Source organism: Taudactylus pleione, unplaced genomic scaffold, assembly GCF_031769625.1.
Source record: "Taudactylus pleione unplaced genomic scaffold, aTauple2 ptg000070l, whole genome shotgun sequence".
NCBI classification, from domain to species: Eukaryota; Metazoa; Chordata; class Amphibia; order Anura; family Myobatrachidae; genus Taudactylus; species Taudactylus pleione.
In genome coordinates, this window is record NW_028284472.1 from 20,244,551 (window position 1) to 20,260,798 (window position 16,248).

At 44.3% G+C, this 16,248-nt stretch overlaps 1 protein-coding gene across 1 annotated transcript in view; it reads right to left on the reverse strand.

Moving 5' to 3' along the window:
- Positions 1–16,248, reverse strand: part of KLHL29 (kelch like family member 29) — a 926,340-nt gene that overhangs the window by 559,913 nt on the left and 350,179 nt on the right. Inside the window, exon 3 of the mRNA XM_088467301.1 lies at positions 998–1,316. Coding sequence (XP_088323427.1) covers positions 998–1,255 — 258 coding nt within the window. The 5' untranslated portion in view covers positions 1,256–1,316. The remainder of the gene's footprint in view (positions 1–997; positions 1,317–16,248) is intronic.

The window sequence follows — 16,248 nt, forward strand, 5'->3', positions numbered from 1 at the left end:
GGCCCCCGGGGGGGTTCTGGCTGGACCTTTCTCATGGCATCACCACTTAATTCACATAGAATATTTTTATCACTTCTCTATTTGCTTGTATATTATTTATGTCATTTTAATTCTTTCTCATTTCATTAACACTTATTGATTTATCCTTACACATCTTTTCTTTACACTTCACTATCACCTTTTTTCCCTTTTTCGTGTGATGCCCTGGGGATGGTCCTTGGCTGAAATTTTTTTTTGGGGTGCCTTGCTTCTCGGACGTGAACCCCTTAATGTTAGGGACGCCAGTATAGAGGAGCCTTGACGATTGGCCTGGCGCTTATTCATATATTTGCAAATGTACCGGTATGTAACTAATACCTCTGAATCAAATCTCTTTTTTTCTGTGTTCAGTGTAAACCTCGCCCTTTACAAGCACCTGTGGTATGCAATTAAGCTGATTTGCGCAACTACCATATTTTTTTGGTGGCAACACCTGTCAAACCAGCACTACGATCAAACCAGCGTGAACGTAATCACCAACTTTTGAAGCAGGAGGCAGCCAATTTGTGGTATTAACAAATATGCATGAGAATACAAGCTACCAAATGACTATGAATAAGGGACATCAAAATGCCACAAAGTCACTAGTTTTTGTGAACGGGCCACTTGCATTCTCATAAATTTAGTCGTCATCACCAACTTTTGTCCAATAATGTCCACCTGTCAAATTCAAAAAGAGGAGGCAGCCATTTTGTGGCCTTGACAAGCATTCATATAAACTACCAAATGACTATGAATAAGGGACATCATAGAGCCACAAAGTCACGGGCCATCTGCATTCTCATAAATATAGCCACAGCCCACAAGTCAGTTTGCGTTGTCCTGAATTGCTAATCTACTGTACATGCTCAATCATAGGATTAGCCCTCAAAATGGCCGCCTCCCCAACTCTCACAAGAGTGTCGAAACACTAAGATGCACATTATCACACAGAAATCCAATAAAATGGCGTTCTTACTTTGGACGCAGACGCTGCAGATGGATTGCTGGCGATGCTCGTCACAGCATCACTGCCGACCGTTGTAGAGGTGGTTGATGTTGGTGTAGGAAGCCGGGACGGTACGATGGGCAAGGGTAGCAGTCCAGGCCTGTTGTTGCCATTCCCATTGACCGTACTGTTCACATTACTCGTGTTCATATGGTTGCCACTCGGGCTCCACTCCCATCTCTCCCACCCTCCGCAGAAATCCCTCTCAAAACGGCTGTGCCGCGACATTCTGCAGCGTATTGTGCGAGCAGCTGCCTTCCTCTTCAATTCTTCTTCTACAAAAGAGTGCCTGAAATGTTAAAAGGAATATTATAAATACCCGGATCTGCTAAACGAGAAACATTATTTATAGGTGAGTTGTATATGATAATTGATGTGAAATCTCAGCAAGCCCGCTGAGTATAATGAGGGGGGGGAAAAAGTCTTATTTCCGCAAATGTATAACTGGGTAATTATTAGAAATGAAAGTTCATTCTAAAAAAAAAAAAGTAAAAGAAAGTTGAGAAAGGAACTTTGAGCAGCTCACGCTGTTTTCATTTAGAAAATAATAAATCCGAGACCAATTTATGCTTAGCTGTATTCTATCACGAAATTGTAAACCGCTAGACTAACCTCTTAGCTGTGTCAGGAGACAAAGGAGCCTGTGATAGGGGCCTGGTTAAATTTAGTAAATACAATTACTAGATGGATTGTATTCCTTAATATAATGAAGGGGCATTCGGTACATTCATACAATAATAGCTCTATTGTGTTATCACTGTAAAGTGGTCATTAGCAGCAGGCACAGTACAGTATATACTTAATCACCTTCTACAGCCACTGTGACATTCATTTAGAATTAATTGTGTAACAAGGCATCTGGTTTACTTTAACTAATTTGTAACAGAAAAAAAAAGAAAACCAGAAATTGGAACTACTGTATATTAAAGGGAACAGAACACTTAACTGAAAATAAATCACACATCACTTGTTAGCAAGATGTCGTCAGTCTCTAATATATAACAATATTTAAATAAAAAAAATGAATAGAGAAGAAAATATAGACAAAATGTAGAATTCAGATTTTTCTTTGTAATACTTTACACAAAAAAAACAATAAGGGGAAATTCTGCACAGAGAACCTTATTTGTCTACTAATTCGCATTTATTAATAAATATATATATATATATATATATATATATCTACGAATGAATCACTCAAGCAGCACTCCTCTCCAAGCCAGTATATTTGAAAGTGCAGGTGCCTTCCTCACATAAGCCTCCAAGCAGGTGGATTACGACATACAGCAAGACAACAGGTGGCACTCATTGCAATAATTTAACAGGAGACCAAGTACACCAACGTTTCAATGATTTCGGCAAACATTTTCCTCAGGACATATACATATATATATATATATATATATATACAAATGCAAATGCAAAGAAGAACCGACACTCAGTCAAAATGTCTCCAGTAAGCTGCCCTGGTGCCTTCCCAAATGAATGGGTACACAAGCAAACAGTCGATCCTAGGACAGACATAGGCGGCACTCCAGGACTTGCAAAAATAGCTTGTATTACACCAACGTTTCAGAGCGCCAAAGGCTCTTTTGTCAAGGTACCTGATGAAAAAGCCATAATAAAGGCTTTGAAACATTGACTACATACGCCGCATGTCAGTTGTTGTTTGTACATGGAGTGCCGTTTGATTTTGGAAGACTATATATAGGTTCATCTACTAGTGTGTGTATATATATATATATATATATATATATATATATATACACACACACATACATACACACAGTTGTCACTTTAATAGGTATAGCTGCGGTACTGGAAATTTCAGCCATTTATGTGTCAGCAACTCAATGCATGAAAATGGATTAAGGCTTGCAGACCTGGTAAATAGGCTCAGTTGTTGTTCAGGCCAAACACCAGAAGGGGAAGAAATGTGACCATAGAATGATTGTTGGTGGCAGCCAGGGCGATTTAAGTGTTACAGAAATTGATGATTTGTAGAGTTTAGAAAGAATGGTGTGCAAAACAATCAAATATTCAGTGTGTGGCAGATTTGTTGGCGGAGATACCTTGCTAATAATGAGTGATGTCAGATGAAAATGGCCAGACTGGTTCAAATGCCAATGCCCACCCGAGTATTACTGCTGACCATGTGAATCGCCCTACAGTCACAGGATAACGTGCCATGTCACACAGCACACATCACTTCAAGCCATGCTTAACTACTCTGAATGTTTCCTCTCCGTGAGAAGCCAGGAGAGGGGATGCAGCTGGCCACTTTAGGGGGCGGGGCCGGACTGCACATCATTAGGCCCTGCCCCTGGCATGCAAAACGCAGCAACGCTCACATCTGTGGAGATGGGGCGGAGCTAAAAATGATACGATTATGTCATTTTAGCCCCGCCCCCTCCCTATGGACCCGCAATTGTCCACTAGGGAGTGGGTGGGATGTGGGAGATACGGCCACTCTTCACAGGGGTGAGGTGGACAACTCTAACAATCAGGAGCCTCCCACACCTTCCAAAAGAGTAGGTAAGTATTTATTAAGCTTGTTCCATGAACATGATAATGAGCACAATTCACTGTACTCCAATGGCAGATACAATTGTGATAGTGCGGTAAGCCTTGAATGATAATGTGGAGTTATAAAGTACCAACCAATCAGCTCCTGTTATTTTTCAAACACAACCTGTAACATGCCAGTTAGGAGCTGATTGGTTGTTACTTTATCACCCTGCACTTTATATCTCTCCAAGGCTTTTAGTGCATCTTCCCCACAGGTGAGGAGAAATAGACCTATGCTCAGCAGACATCCTGTCAGTTATCATACAGAACTTAGGATACATTTCCTTCCCTTTGAAAGATGGAAACGCCATGGCAAGTGCGCACGACACCCGTTCACCACCGGTCTGCTATGCAAAGCAGCTGTGAATGGCACTGTCACTACCCAGCCTACCGGTACAATGAGTACCAAACGGGAAGGCTGGACAAAGCCCTCAAGTCTTGGGACCCCTACTGCCAAAATTGGGACTGTGGGGAGGATTATGGCCCTCATTCAGAGCCGTACGCTCTGAGCAGAGCGCACGCTCTGAATGAGGGCCGCCCTCCTAAAAAATGGAGCGTCCTCCTGGACGCTCGTATAGCTGTGGGTCACCACCCACAGTCTATACGAGCGTGCAGTTTGATGGCCGCGTCTTGACCATCGCGACCATCGAAACTGCGAGCCGGAGCCTGCAGTTGAGGTTTTCAACCGCAAGCTCCGGAGTGATTTTGGCTCTATCAGAGCCAAAATCACTGCCACTGACATCACTAGTGATGTCAGTGGGCCGGCTTCTGACGGGAGGCGTTCCCGTGGGAACACCCCCGTCAGGGAGGCACGCCCCCGGCACGCCCACCAAAGGGGGCGTGCTGTCAATCAACATCGACAGCACGCCCCCTTTGATCAGACACAACGAGCGAAGGACTTTCCTTCGCTCGTCGCGTCTGGCGCATGCGCACGACGGAGCTCCCTCCGTCGTGCGCATGCTCAGTGCAGAACATCGACCCACTTGCGAGTGGACAGCCGCTCGCGAGTGGGTCTGAATCAGGGCCTATGCCTTGGACCACCCTGGCAGCAATTTACATACAGCCTCTCTGATTGTGCTGCAAGTAGAAGCCTTTATGTGTGTAGAGGAACGTGTAGCTGCACTGCTTTATAGCAACAGAGCAAAACTCCACTTACTTCTTTCATTATGAGAATGGGCAAAATCTGTGGGGAGTTGTAATAATGTACAGTATATGCTGTATTTGTGAACCTGCATGTCGCATATGTCCTGTGTCCATACATTACTGACTGTATAAAGGGTTATTTATCTCTGCAATTGCTTAGTAGACAGTGCATATCAGAACTGTTTAATTAATGAACATTGGGCCTGATTCAGAGCCACTCGTAAGCGGCAGCTCGTTCGCTCTGAGCGATGTTTGCCCAACTGCGCATGCGTACGGATCGTTATACGCATGCGCGAACCAGTCAGTGCGGCCGAAATTCATGTGCTCGCAAAATAGCGAATGCCTGCTAATTTGAGTGGCAGAAAGAGGCGTATGTGGGTGGTAACAGGGGAAGGTGCTTGAAAACGGGGAGTGGAGATTCGATTGCAGGCGTGCTTAAAGGTCAAAACGGGCGTTTTATGGGTGTGCATATTTAAAACAGCAGCGTCATTGACCACGTCACTGGGTTATTTTATAGCCAGAACTGCTCGCAAAATTGTGGTAGGAAAAACCAACCACAAGAATAGCGAGCAGTTCATACCCTGTTCGATGTACTCGATTAATCTAATAAATAGCGGACATGACGTATGATGCGAGCAGCCAGGGGGCGTAGTTTCCTAAAAAACGACCGCAAGTTTTGTACGCTCGTTCAGACCTAGAGGCGTGAACAGACCGCAAACAGCGACGGTTCATTTGAATAGCCACCCCTATTTTCTGGACGAGCGAGCGCTAATTGCGTCCGGCTCTGAATCAGGCCCATTATTCATTTTTGCAGAGGAATCTAGCCCTTCTATCGGGTTGGGTATAGGATCCCGGTGGTCGGGATGCCGCCGGTTAGAATACCAACAGCGGCATCCCTACAGTGAGAGTCCCGACTCCCTTAAGGTAAGTACCCTAACCCTCCCCCTATCCTTAACCTAAACCTCCTTCTTTGGTGCCTAACCCTAACCTCCCCCCTAGTGCCTGAACCTAACCCTCCCCTCATAGTGTCTAACCCTAACCCCCCTAGTGCCTGAACCTAACCCTCCCCTAATAGTGCCTAACTCTAACACCCCCTAGTGCCTGAACCTAACCCTCCCATCATAGTGTCTAACCCTAACACCCCTAGTGCCTGAACCTAACCCTCCCCTCATAGTGCCTAACCCTAAAACCCCCTAGTGCCTGAACCTAACCTCCCCTCATAGTGCCTAACCCTAACCCCCCTAGTGCCTGAACCTAACCCTCCCCTCATAGTGCCTAACCTTAACAACCCCTAGTGCCTGAACCTAACCCTCCCATCATAGTGCTTAACCCTAACCACCCTAGTGCCTGAACCTAACCCTCCCCTCATAGTGCCTAATCCTAACCCCCCTAGTGCCTGAACCTATCCCTCCCCTCATAGTGCCTAACCCTAACCCCCCTAGTGTCTGAACCTAACCCTCCCCTCATAGTGCCTAACCCTAACCCCCCTAGTGTCTGAACCTTACCCTCCCCTCATAGTGCTTAACCCTAACCCCCCTAGTGCCTGAACCTAACCCTCCCCTCATAGAGCTTAACCCTAACCCCTCCCTAGTGCCTGAACCTAACCCTAACCCCCCTAGTGACTAAACCTAACCCTCCCCTCATAGTGCCTAACCCTAACAACCCCTAGTGCCTGAAACTAACCCTCCCCTTATAGTGCCTAATCCTAACCCCCCTAGTGCCTGAACCTAACCTCCCCTCACAGTGACTAACCATAAACCCCCAAAGTGCAGGAACCTAACCCTCCCCTCATAGTGCCTAACCCTAACCCCCCTAGTGCCTGAACCTAACCCTAACCCCCCTAGTGCCTGAACCTAACCTCCCCTCATAGTGCCTAACCATAACCCCCCAAGTGCATGAACCTAACCCTCCCCTCATAGTGCCTAACCCTAAACCCCCTAGTGCCTGAACCTGACCCTCCCCTCATAGTGCCTAACCCTAACCCCTCCCTAGTACCTAACCCCCGATATTTACCATCGGGATAACGGCGGTCAGGATTCTAAAGCCAGGATCCCAACTCTATCAGGATTCTGGCGCCGGTATTTCAACCTTGAGTATCCCGCCGGGATGCTGACTACATCCCCTTCTATCTATACCATTAGCGAGGCTGAGGCCCATGGCTATCCTCCCAATGCCTGTAACAAAAGGTAGTGTATAGGGGTGAAGGAAAGGAGGAAATCCCATGCTTCTTATACCATAAGTATTCTGTAGGGTACAATAATGCATGAGTTTTAGGACAGAGGTTCGGGGGCCAATGGAAGTCTGGAGAGAAGGTATTTAATAAATGATTGTTCACCCGCCACCCATAATTTATGAGATGATTCATCACAGCAATCAAATATTCTACTCATAGTAATAATCCTTAATTTTGGGAGGTTGCATCCCTTCTGTCTCAGTTATACAGCCTATGCCCCTGATACATGTTGTGAATAAGCACTTCCTGCAAATGGCTATCAAGATTGTCTGAGAGAAGTTTCTGATAACGTTCATTCTCATTATGCGAATCCTTCCAGATCGTAAAAGTTCCGTCTATCTCACCTCTGGAGATCATGTTAAATGGTCATGGAAAAGGTAATTGGTTTATTGAATAAAGGTTACCAGTAGTCAAAGCTCACTGAGTTCCCAAGCATCTAATTGATGAGATTGACCAGCGCATTGACCAGCGCATTGACCAGCGCATTGACCACTAGAAGAAGAAGTATGTAGATTGCCGTAGAGTAACTGACTGTAGAGCTAATGGAAACTCATCCCCTCTGACTTTCCTAAATGTATTTTACAGACAGAGAGGTGGTGAAATAATTCCTTCATTAAGTTTGGCGCAGTCAGAGAGATAAAGGAAGATAGTGGACAGTCCAGCTCAGCCGTATTCTCTATGTCAAATGGTGGGAATCAAAACCTGCTCACTGAGACCCTGCATTGCGCCAGTATCCATTTCATTATGTCAGCCTCTAAATCCAGACCAGAGAGCTTGAGGAAAAGGCAGATTGACCCATAAAGGGCCTTTCTTATGTCTACTGACAACATGAAAGATGGTTTATGTTGGTCCTGGTGAAGTAAAGGAGCTTCACAACATTTATCGTATTCTCTTGGAACTTTACAAAACCTGATTAATCACGGTGAATGATTCCAGGGTGGAATTGTTATCATCAATATCCTGGTATCTCTGCATATCATTTTACGTTAATATTTAATAAGAAGATTAGATGAGATCTTGCACATGTGTGCCTTTCCCCTGCTCGTATATTACAGTCATGACGGGCCATCGTTGCCTGGCAAGGAAGAGAATAATCCTCGGTGATGATGCCCAAAGATATTGAAATAATGTCCCATATAACTGACCTGAAGTCATTGAACCCAAAGCAGGGACGTAGCAATACCTATGGGGGGGCCCCATAACAAAATTTCCACAGGCCCCCCCTGTGCAAATAATTTAGCAGTTTATCTATTTTGATTGTAAATGATCTAATATTTGCACTATCTGCACTGCCTATTTGCACTGTCTACTTAGCTGACATGCAGGATTAAATGAATGGTGATTAGCATATAGCATTATCAACGAAAATAAAATATTTTCAAAAATATATATATAGTCTCCCTAATTCTAAATGTTCATGATATCACTTAGGCCCGGGATGTACTAACGGCGAAAATGCGATAAAATCCCTGAAAGTGCTGTTTTCGCTGGTTTTACTACAGTCCGCAAATGTGCTAAGTAATTGGGCATTACCCAATAGAAGCCTATGGGCTTCTTATCGGGACGCACCAGGCTGGGATGGATCCAATTGGATCCCTCGCATCACCCCCTGCGGCCCGCGTCCTACTGCGCATGCACAGAAGGCAGCATCGCAAAGGACAGCTCATATCGGCAGAGCTGTCCTTTGCGATATTCTTGGTACATACGGCGGGATGTGCCGCATTGCGGAAGCGATGCTTAGTACATCTCACCCTTGGCATCTAAGAAGGCTATGATTCACTAATAAGTCAGTCAGTGAGAAGAGAAGAGGCGGCTTGGCCAATGACAGCAGATGCCTTGCTGCAGCACTCAGGTGAGACTAGAGAAGCCTGAGATGGCAGTGTAACTCATTGCAGGTAGTGGGCAGGGCCCCACAGGCGGCCTGAGACCCATAGCAGCCCCATTCTCTGCACCTACTGTATCTACGCCCTTGTCTGTGAATGGCAACTGGTCTGCCAAAGATTGGAAGAGTGTGTATGGTGACAGAATCCTTTCAGTAGATACCAATCTGAGAAACTGGACAGCTGTGTAATCATAATATTGGGTATTGAATCTGTGACCAGGTCTCCAGTAGGATTATGTCATCAGTCTGGTCTGGAGTTCGATTCCCGGAGGATTGGACAAGTGTATACCCATGTTAAGTCACGCCGTGTCATATCAGATGAATAATTTGCTTTATCCATTGTTTCTAAATTAAAAACAGAGGGAGGTGACTGAAGCATACTTGCCTACTTTTGAAAAAGCATATCAGAGAGATTGTGTAAGCAGCACCTATGAGCGTGGCGGTAAAGTGGGCGTGTACTGTTACATCTGTCATAATACTGACTAACATCCAATTGTAAATGAGCCCCAAAGCAGTTAGTAAGATCTATTTGTTGATGAAAACACACCGATGCTTTTCAGAAAACGCATAGGGATCATTGCGCCTTAAGTTATAACCAATGCAGGGAAATGATACTTATGATCCCATTTGAATGTATATATTTCTGATTTATTTATTTCATTTTTTTAAATAAATGCTTCATAATGGGTGTAAGGTGCAATCAGGGAGATCGGCAGGGTTTTCAGGGAGATTACTTCTATCTCAGGGAGTCTCCCTGACAATGAGGGAGAGCTGGTATGGTCTGAAGAGATAAGGGAGACAGGCCAAAATTAGTTTTATAGTCCTTACCTGCCTGAAGATGTTATTCAGATTCTTTTTCTGAAGATGTTGTTGTTCAGGACCTTATTTGACGTATCAGTTTAGGAGAGAATGTCACCACAAAATGGCTGCCAGTAGCTGGGCATCCTTTATATAGGGCTGTGACCTGCATTGTGACATCACAGTGCATGCAGGCAGCAGCTAGAGATGGCTTAGATTAGCTCTGGGCCCAGATGCCCTACAGCAGCACTCTGGTGAGAATAGAAAAGCCGTGGGCTCAGGAGATGGCAGTGTAACTCGATGCAGGGAAGTGGCCGGGCCCCAGAGGCATCCCAGGCCCCGTAGCATCCGCACTCTTTGCACCTACTGTAGTTTCGCCCTTGGCTCAAAGCATTTACTGGGAGGCACCTAAGAAATAGCCTCTGTTAATTCTTGTGTAGTCAGTAGGATTTCTAGTCCCTCTCTACCCTCATGCGGAAGCAGGACTGTGCAAAGATGTGTCTCTGACTGTCTAATCGAGTAACTACTGTAATTCATAAATGCTTGTGCTACATCCTCCAGGGCGTGCAATTTGCAGCATTCATGAAAAGTTTGTTTCCATACAGATACGTGTATTTGGCAGGAGCAATGATTTGGAAATGCTCTGAGGCCAAAGTCATTTTGTAAATTGTTGTGCTTTCTCTAACGTCTTGTCAGCGAGTTACATTTAATTTCCCTATCCTTCTTACATATTGTGCCAAGACTAATTAGTTAACCACATATAATACATTTATGGGCCCATATGACAGGTGTAGCGGTATCAGTGGGAATGTTTGTCGCAACATTTGGCGTTATTGCCCGTGTTGTCACATTTTTCACCTCCATGTCTTGAAATGAAGTCAAATTTATTAGCCAAGACCGTGGAATTGTGCACATTTAATGGAGCCTCTAGGATGAGAGGGACAGGAACATCGCCCAAATGCACATAGAGCCTACTGTATTACTGGTGAACAGCACTGGGCGCGAGTGTTCATTTAAAAAGACAATCCTATTAGAGGACTGATGGAGGGGGATACATGTGTAGTGTGTAGTTTTAGGACTGTAAATTCCCTAATCAATACTGTAGTTGACCATATGGAAGTGTCTAAGATAAATACCTTTAAAATTGGCCCCCCCCCCACTGGGCCATAAACAGCTAAGGGAACTACGGGACAGATGGTCAAAAGGGAGAAGAAATTAGTCACTCCCCAAAGGAGCTCCAGACGTTCTCAGGTCCATAATAGCATGGGGAACATTTTAGTAATATGTACAATTTGTCAAGTGGCAGAACCTAGTGATGATATTAGAAGCCTAGGACTGGTGAGGCATCTTTCTCTCTCTCTCTCTCTCTCTCTCTCTCTCTCTCTATCTCATATATTTCTATTGTAATATGATCGGGGTAGAAGGTCCCTCTCCTGGGGTAGATGGACACCTCCAAACACCTAGCAGCCCGGAACAGCACAACCAGTCCAGGGTTTTCATGCAAGCTAGCCGTAGCTAGTTTTTATTGTGCAGTTTAAAATAGAAAACATAACAATGAATCCTAGCCCGTCTGAGCACTAACTAAACAAAAGATTCCCTCTCTCAACATGGCAGGACCTAATGTCCCACCACAAACATAGGCATATGCACAGTACTTACAATCAGTACATCACAGTCTCTCTGAACAAGCCTGCTCTCCCCGGGTAGTGAGACACTGAGCCAAACCCTGACACAGCTTATATCAGCATCTTACAGGTGCAGTCACTAATTAGCCTGTTCTCAGGCTGAAGACCTAAAGACCCGAAACAGCCTTGAGGAAGGAGCCCTCCCTTCTCTCTCACACCCACACCCCAAGACTCTAATCTGTTTAGGAGAAACAGACTTTTCCTGGTGGTTTAAAAAACATAGGCCAGAAACCTTGGACAAACATATCTGCCATCACTTTACCAGCGCTTCTATCTATCCATCTATCTATCTATCTATCTATCTATCTATCTATCTATCTATCTATCTATCTATAGTATTTATCTATCTACCTATCTCATATCTACCTACCTATCTATCTATGTATCTATCTATAGTATTTATCTATCTACCTATCTCATATCTACCTACCTATCTATCTCATATCTATCTACCTATCTCATATCTCCCTATCTATCTATCTATCTAATATCTATCTACCTACCTATCTCATATCTATCTATCTATCTATCTATCTCATATCTATCTATCTCACATCTATCTACCTACCTCATATCTATATATCTATCTAATATCTATCTATATATCTACTTATCTAATATCTATCTACCTACCTATCTCATATCTATCTATCTATCTATCTCATAACTATCTATCTATCTCATATCTACCTATCTATCTATCTATCTATCTATCTATCTATCTATCTATCTCATATCTATTTATCTATCTATCTAACTAATATCTATCTACCTACCTATCTCATATATATCTATCTATCTATCTATCTATCTATCTCATATCTAAATATTTTTCTCATATCTATCTCACATCTATCTATCTATCTATCTATCTATCTATCTATCTATCTCATATCTATCTATTTATCTAATATCTATCTACCTACCTATCTCATATCTATCTATCTATCTCTCTATCTCATAACTATCTATCTATCTATCTATCTATCTATCTCATATCTACCTACCTATCTATCTATCTATCTATCTATCTATCTATCAATCTATCTCATATCTATTTATCTATCTATCTCATAGCTATCTATCTATCTAATATCTATCTACCTACCTATCTCATATCTATCTGTCTGTCTATCTATCTAATATCTATCTACCTACCTATCTCATATCTATCTGTCTATCTATCTATCTATCTATCTCATATCTAAATATTTTTCTCATATCTATCTATCTGATTTACTGATCGCAACTGCGATTACGCACGCAGTCGTCCAATTGCTGCGTTCTGTGCATGCATCGCAATGCGCATGCGCGAAGGCCTCACTGCGATCGCAGTGACTACGCAGACCGATCGCAAAGTGATTGACAGGAAGTGACCATATGGGGGTGGTGACAGGGGGGTGATCAGTGAAACGCAGGCGTGTCAGTGCATTTGAAGGCTGTTACAGGGGCGTGCATAAATTAGGCACTGCGATGCTGTACGCAGCTTGGTCTTTCACTGCGTGCGATGAGGTTAGCAATTCCTGAGATAGGTCAGAGCTTGTGCAAGTGTGCGTGAGGCTGCGATGGTACTCGATGTTACAGATGCTTTCGCAGTCTTGCTAAGTATTACGGATGTGTGTAAGGTAAGGTGTGCGTCCTTATGTTTGGCCGAGACAGCATTGCGATTGCAATCATTAGCATATTTTCGCAGTGAGACTGTTAGCGATTATGGAGCTGCGATCACATAGGCGTTCCGTACTGAGGGCCTGATTCAGAGCCGCTCGTAAGCGGTCGCTCGTTCGTTCCGAGCGATGTTTGCCCAACTGCGCATGCGTACGGATCGTAATACGCATGCGCGATCCAGTCAGTGCGGCCGAAAATCGTGTGTTCGCTAAATAGCGAATGCCTGCTAATATGAGTGACAGGAGGACGCGTATGTGGGTGGTAACAGGGGAAGGTGCTTGAAGACGTGGAGTGGAGATCCGAACGCAGGCGTGCTTAAAGGTCAAAACGGGCGTTTTATGGGTGTGCATAATTAATACAGCAGCGTCATTGACCACGTCACTGGGTTATTTTATAGTCAGAACTGCTCGCAAGATAGCGGTAGGAAAAACCAACCACAAGAATAGCGAGCAGTTCATACCCTGGTCGATGTACTCGATTAATCTAATAAATAGCGGACATGACGTAGGATGCGAGCGGCCAGGGGGCGTAGTTATCCAAAAAACGACCGCAAGTTTTGTTCGCTCGTTCAGACATAGAGGCGTGAACAGACCGCAAAGAGCGAACGGTTCATTTGAATAGCCACCCCTTTTTTTTAAACGAACGACCGCAAATAGCGTCCGGCTCTGAATCAGGGCCTGAATCAGGTGCAGAGTAAGTATACAAAGATATATGTGTCTAAAAAGTACTCTTTATATATGTATATCCACCAATATGTCAATCTAGCTGCAGAATTCTGAGCACTGCTAGGCAGATACAGTATGTACAATCGACACTTCTATTCTTTCACTATGTACAATCTACACTTCTATTACTTCATAATAAGAAAGTGATACACTGAAGGGTAATTAAGGCACCATTTGCAGCAGTAATAATTCACTAAACATCTGTATATAGAAAACACATGCACCTACTTTTTAAATCTGTATTACAAATTGGCTTCAACCATGGGGTTACTCTAAGATGCACCAAACATGGGAAGAGTGTATAACCCCCTGGGATGTAAGGTATATCTACAAAATAGAACGCAGTTACAAAATTATAAATAACATTAAGCATTTATAATCCTGAACGACATAGTTATTAATGACAACTAAATAACCTAGGAGTATATTGTCAATCAGAAACGATTGCAGGCAAGTAAGACCTGTAATTCAGTACTTAGGCTGTCCTTGTCACGTAATGCTGCAAATGTACTGTAGAAGAGACTTCAAAGCATACACTGATGTCAAGTGGGACCACTGGGAGGAAATAAACAGATAAAGTTCCTTTATTAAAAAACGCCTCAGGGGTCTTAGTTATATTTCAATGCTTAACTGAGATTATGAGGCAATAAGAGCAGAAGTATCTCTCCAAAGGTATCAGTCTACGGGCTTCAGAGAACCCAGAATCCGCTCTGCAATATCAATCGGTACACACACTGCACGAGTTACGCACATGAGGACTATAGGCAACAATTCTGTGTGTGCTTAATACTATGTCTAATGTAAGGTAGCTCTTACACAGCACTAATGGACAGGAAGGTCGCTGCACACGTACAACAGAACTTGGCTTGTTGGATGAGAACCTGTGAAAGTTGGGATGTGCTTCCAGCTGAGTATACGAGGAGCGAGCAGGTCTGTCACTTGAAGGCTATTTGTTAGTAAAACATTGCCTGGAATTAGGAACTAATGCAGTGCCAGTAACACCCAAATCATAACTCCCTACCCTCCTGATTTCAGCAGGACAGTCCCGTTTTTTTTTTGGCACAGTCCCTCCCGCTGGCCTCAGTGTCCCACAGGTGGTCAGGAGGCTGGGGGACACATTGTGGCACAGGCGCGCAATGTCCATTTAGTGCAGGGAGGAGGCTGGGGGCAGTCCAGCAGCTTCCAGAGTATTGGACTCAGCAATGATGAGAAACACATAATTATGCCCCTAAAACATCACCCACAGGGAGTGTGACCTAGCGGGTGCGAGAAACACACTCCCTTTTCTAGTGTGCGGGACTTCAGCCCAGAGACAGGAACTAAGACAGTGCTAGTAATCACCAACTGCCCAGAGACAGGAACTAGCACAGGGCCTGTAATCACCAACTGCCCAGAGACAGGAACTAGCACAGGGCCTGTAATCACCAACTGCCCAGAGACAGGGAATAGCACAGTATGTATAATCACCAACTGCCCAGAGACAGGGAATAGCACAGTATGTATAATCACCAACTGCCCAGAGACAGGAACTAGCACAGGGCCTGTAATCACCAACCGCCCAGAGACAGGAAATAGCACAGTGTCTATAATCACCAACTGCCCAGAGACAGGAACTAGCACAATGCCTATAATCACCAACCGCCCAGAGACAGGGACTAGCACAGGACCTATAATCACCAACTGCCCAGAGACAGGAACAAGCATAGTGCCTATAATCACCAACTGCCCAGAGGCAGGAACTAGCACAGGGCCTGCAATCACCAACTGCCCAGAGACAGGGACTAGCAGGACGGAGCCGGAGGCTGCTGCGCGGGAAGGTAAGTGCGGGGACGAGGGGGAGGTGAGTGGGGGAAGGTGAGCGGGGGGAGGAGGGTGGGGGGGGGGGCTGGTGGGGTACACAAAAGTACCGCAGCTGTAAGTAGTGCTGCGCATGCACTGGGTTTACGAATGTAACAGCGCATGCGCAGCACGGATTCCAGCTGCTGTAAGGTAGAGCAGGCAGGGAAAAGTACCTATTTCCCGATAAGCTGTCATCGCAAAAATTACAGCTTTTCGGAATAGATAGTTATGGGGAGGAGGAATGATGAATTCCTCCGGTAATTAGGTAGAACTCCATGTGAGTTCTAAACCTCCATCGAATTTTAAGGTATGATGAATAGGCCCCATAGTACCAGCCAATCAGCTTCTGTCATTTTTCAAACACAGCCTGTGACATGGCTGTTAGGAGCTGATTGGCTGGTACATTATCTCAATTCACTTTATCTCCATCCAGGGCTTAGTAAATAGACCACCAAATCTCTCCCTTGAATTTGCCCCTAAGCAAAATAACCCACGAAAAAATATAGTATTTCTGTATACATAACACATTGCAGGTGAGATGAGTGTTATTTATAGACAAGAAGAAATAAAATGAACCAAGCTGAAATGTAATCCAAGATGTAATATAGCAGGAGGCGCACACAACAGAAGGGAAGAAGTAGGAAGGAGATACGGTCCTCTCTCTATATTATGCCATATGTTAC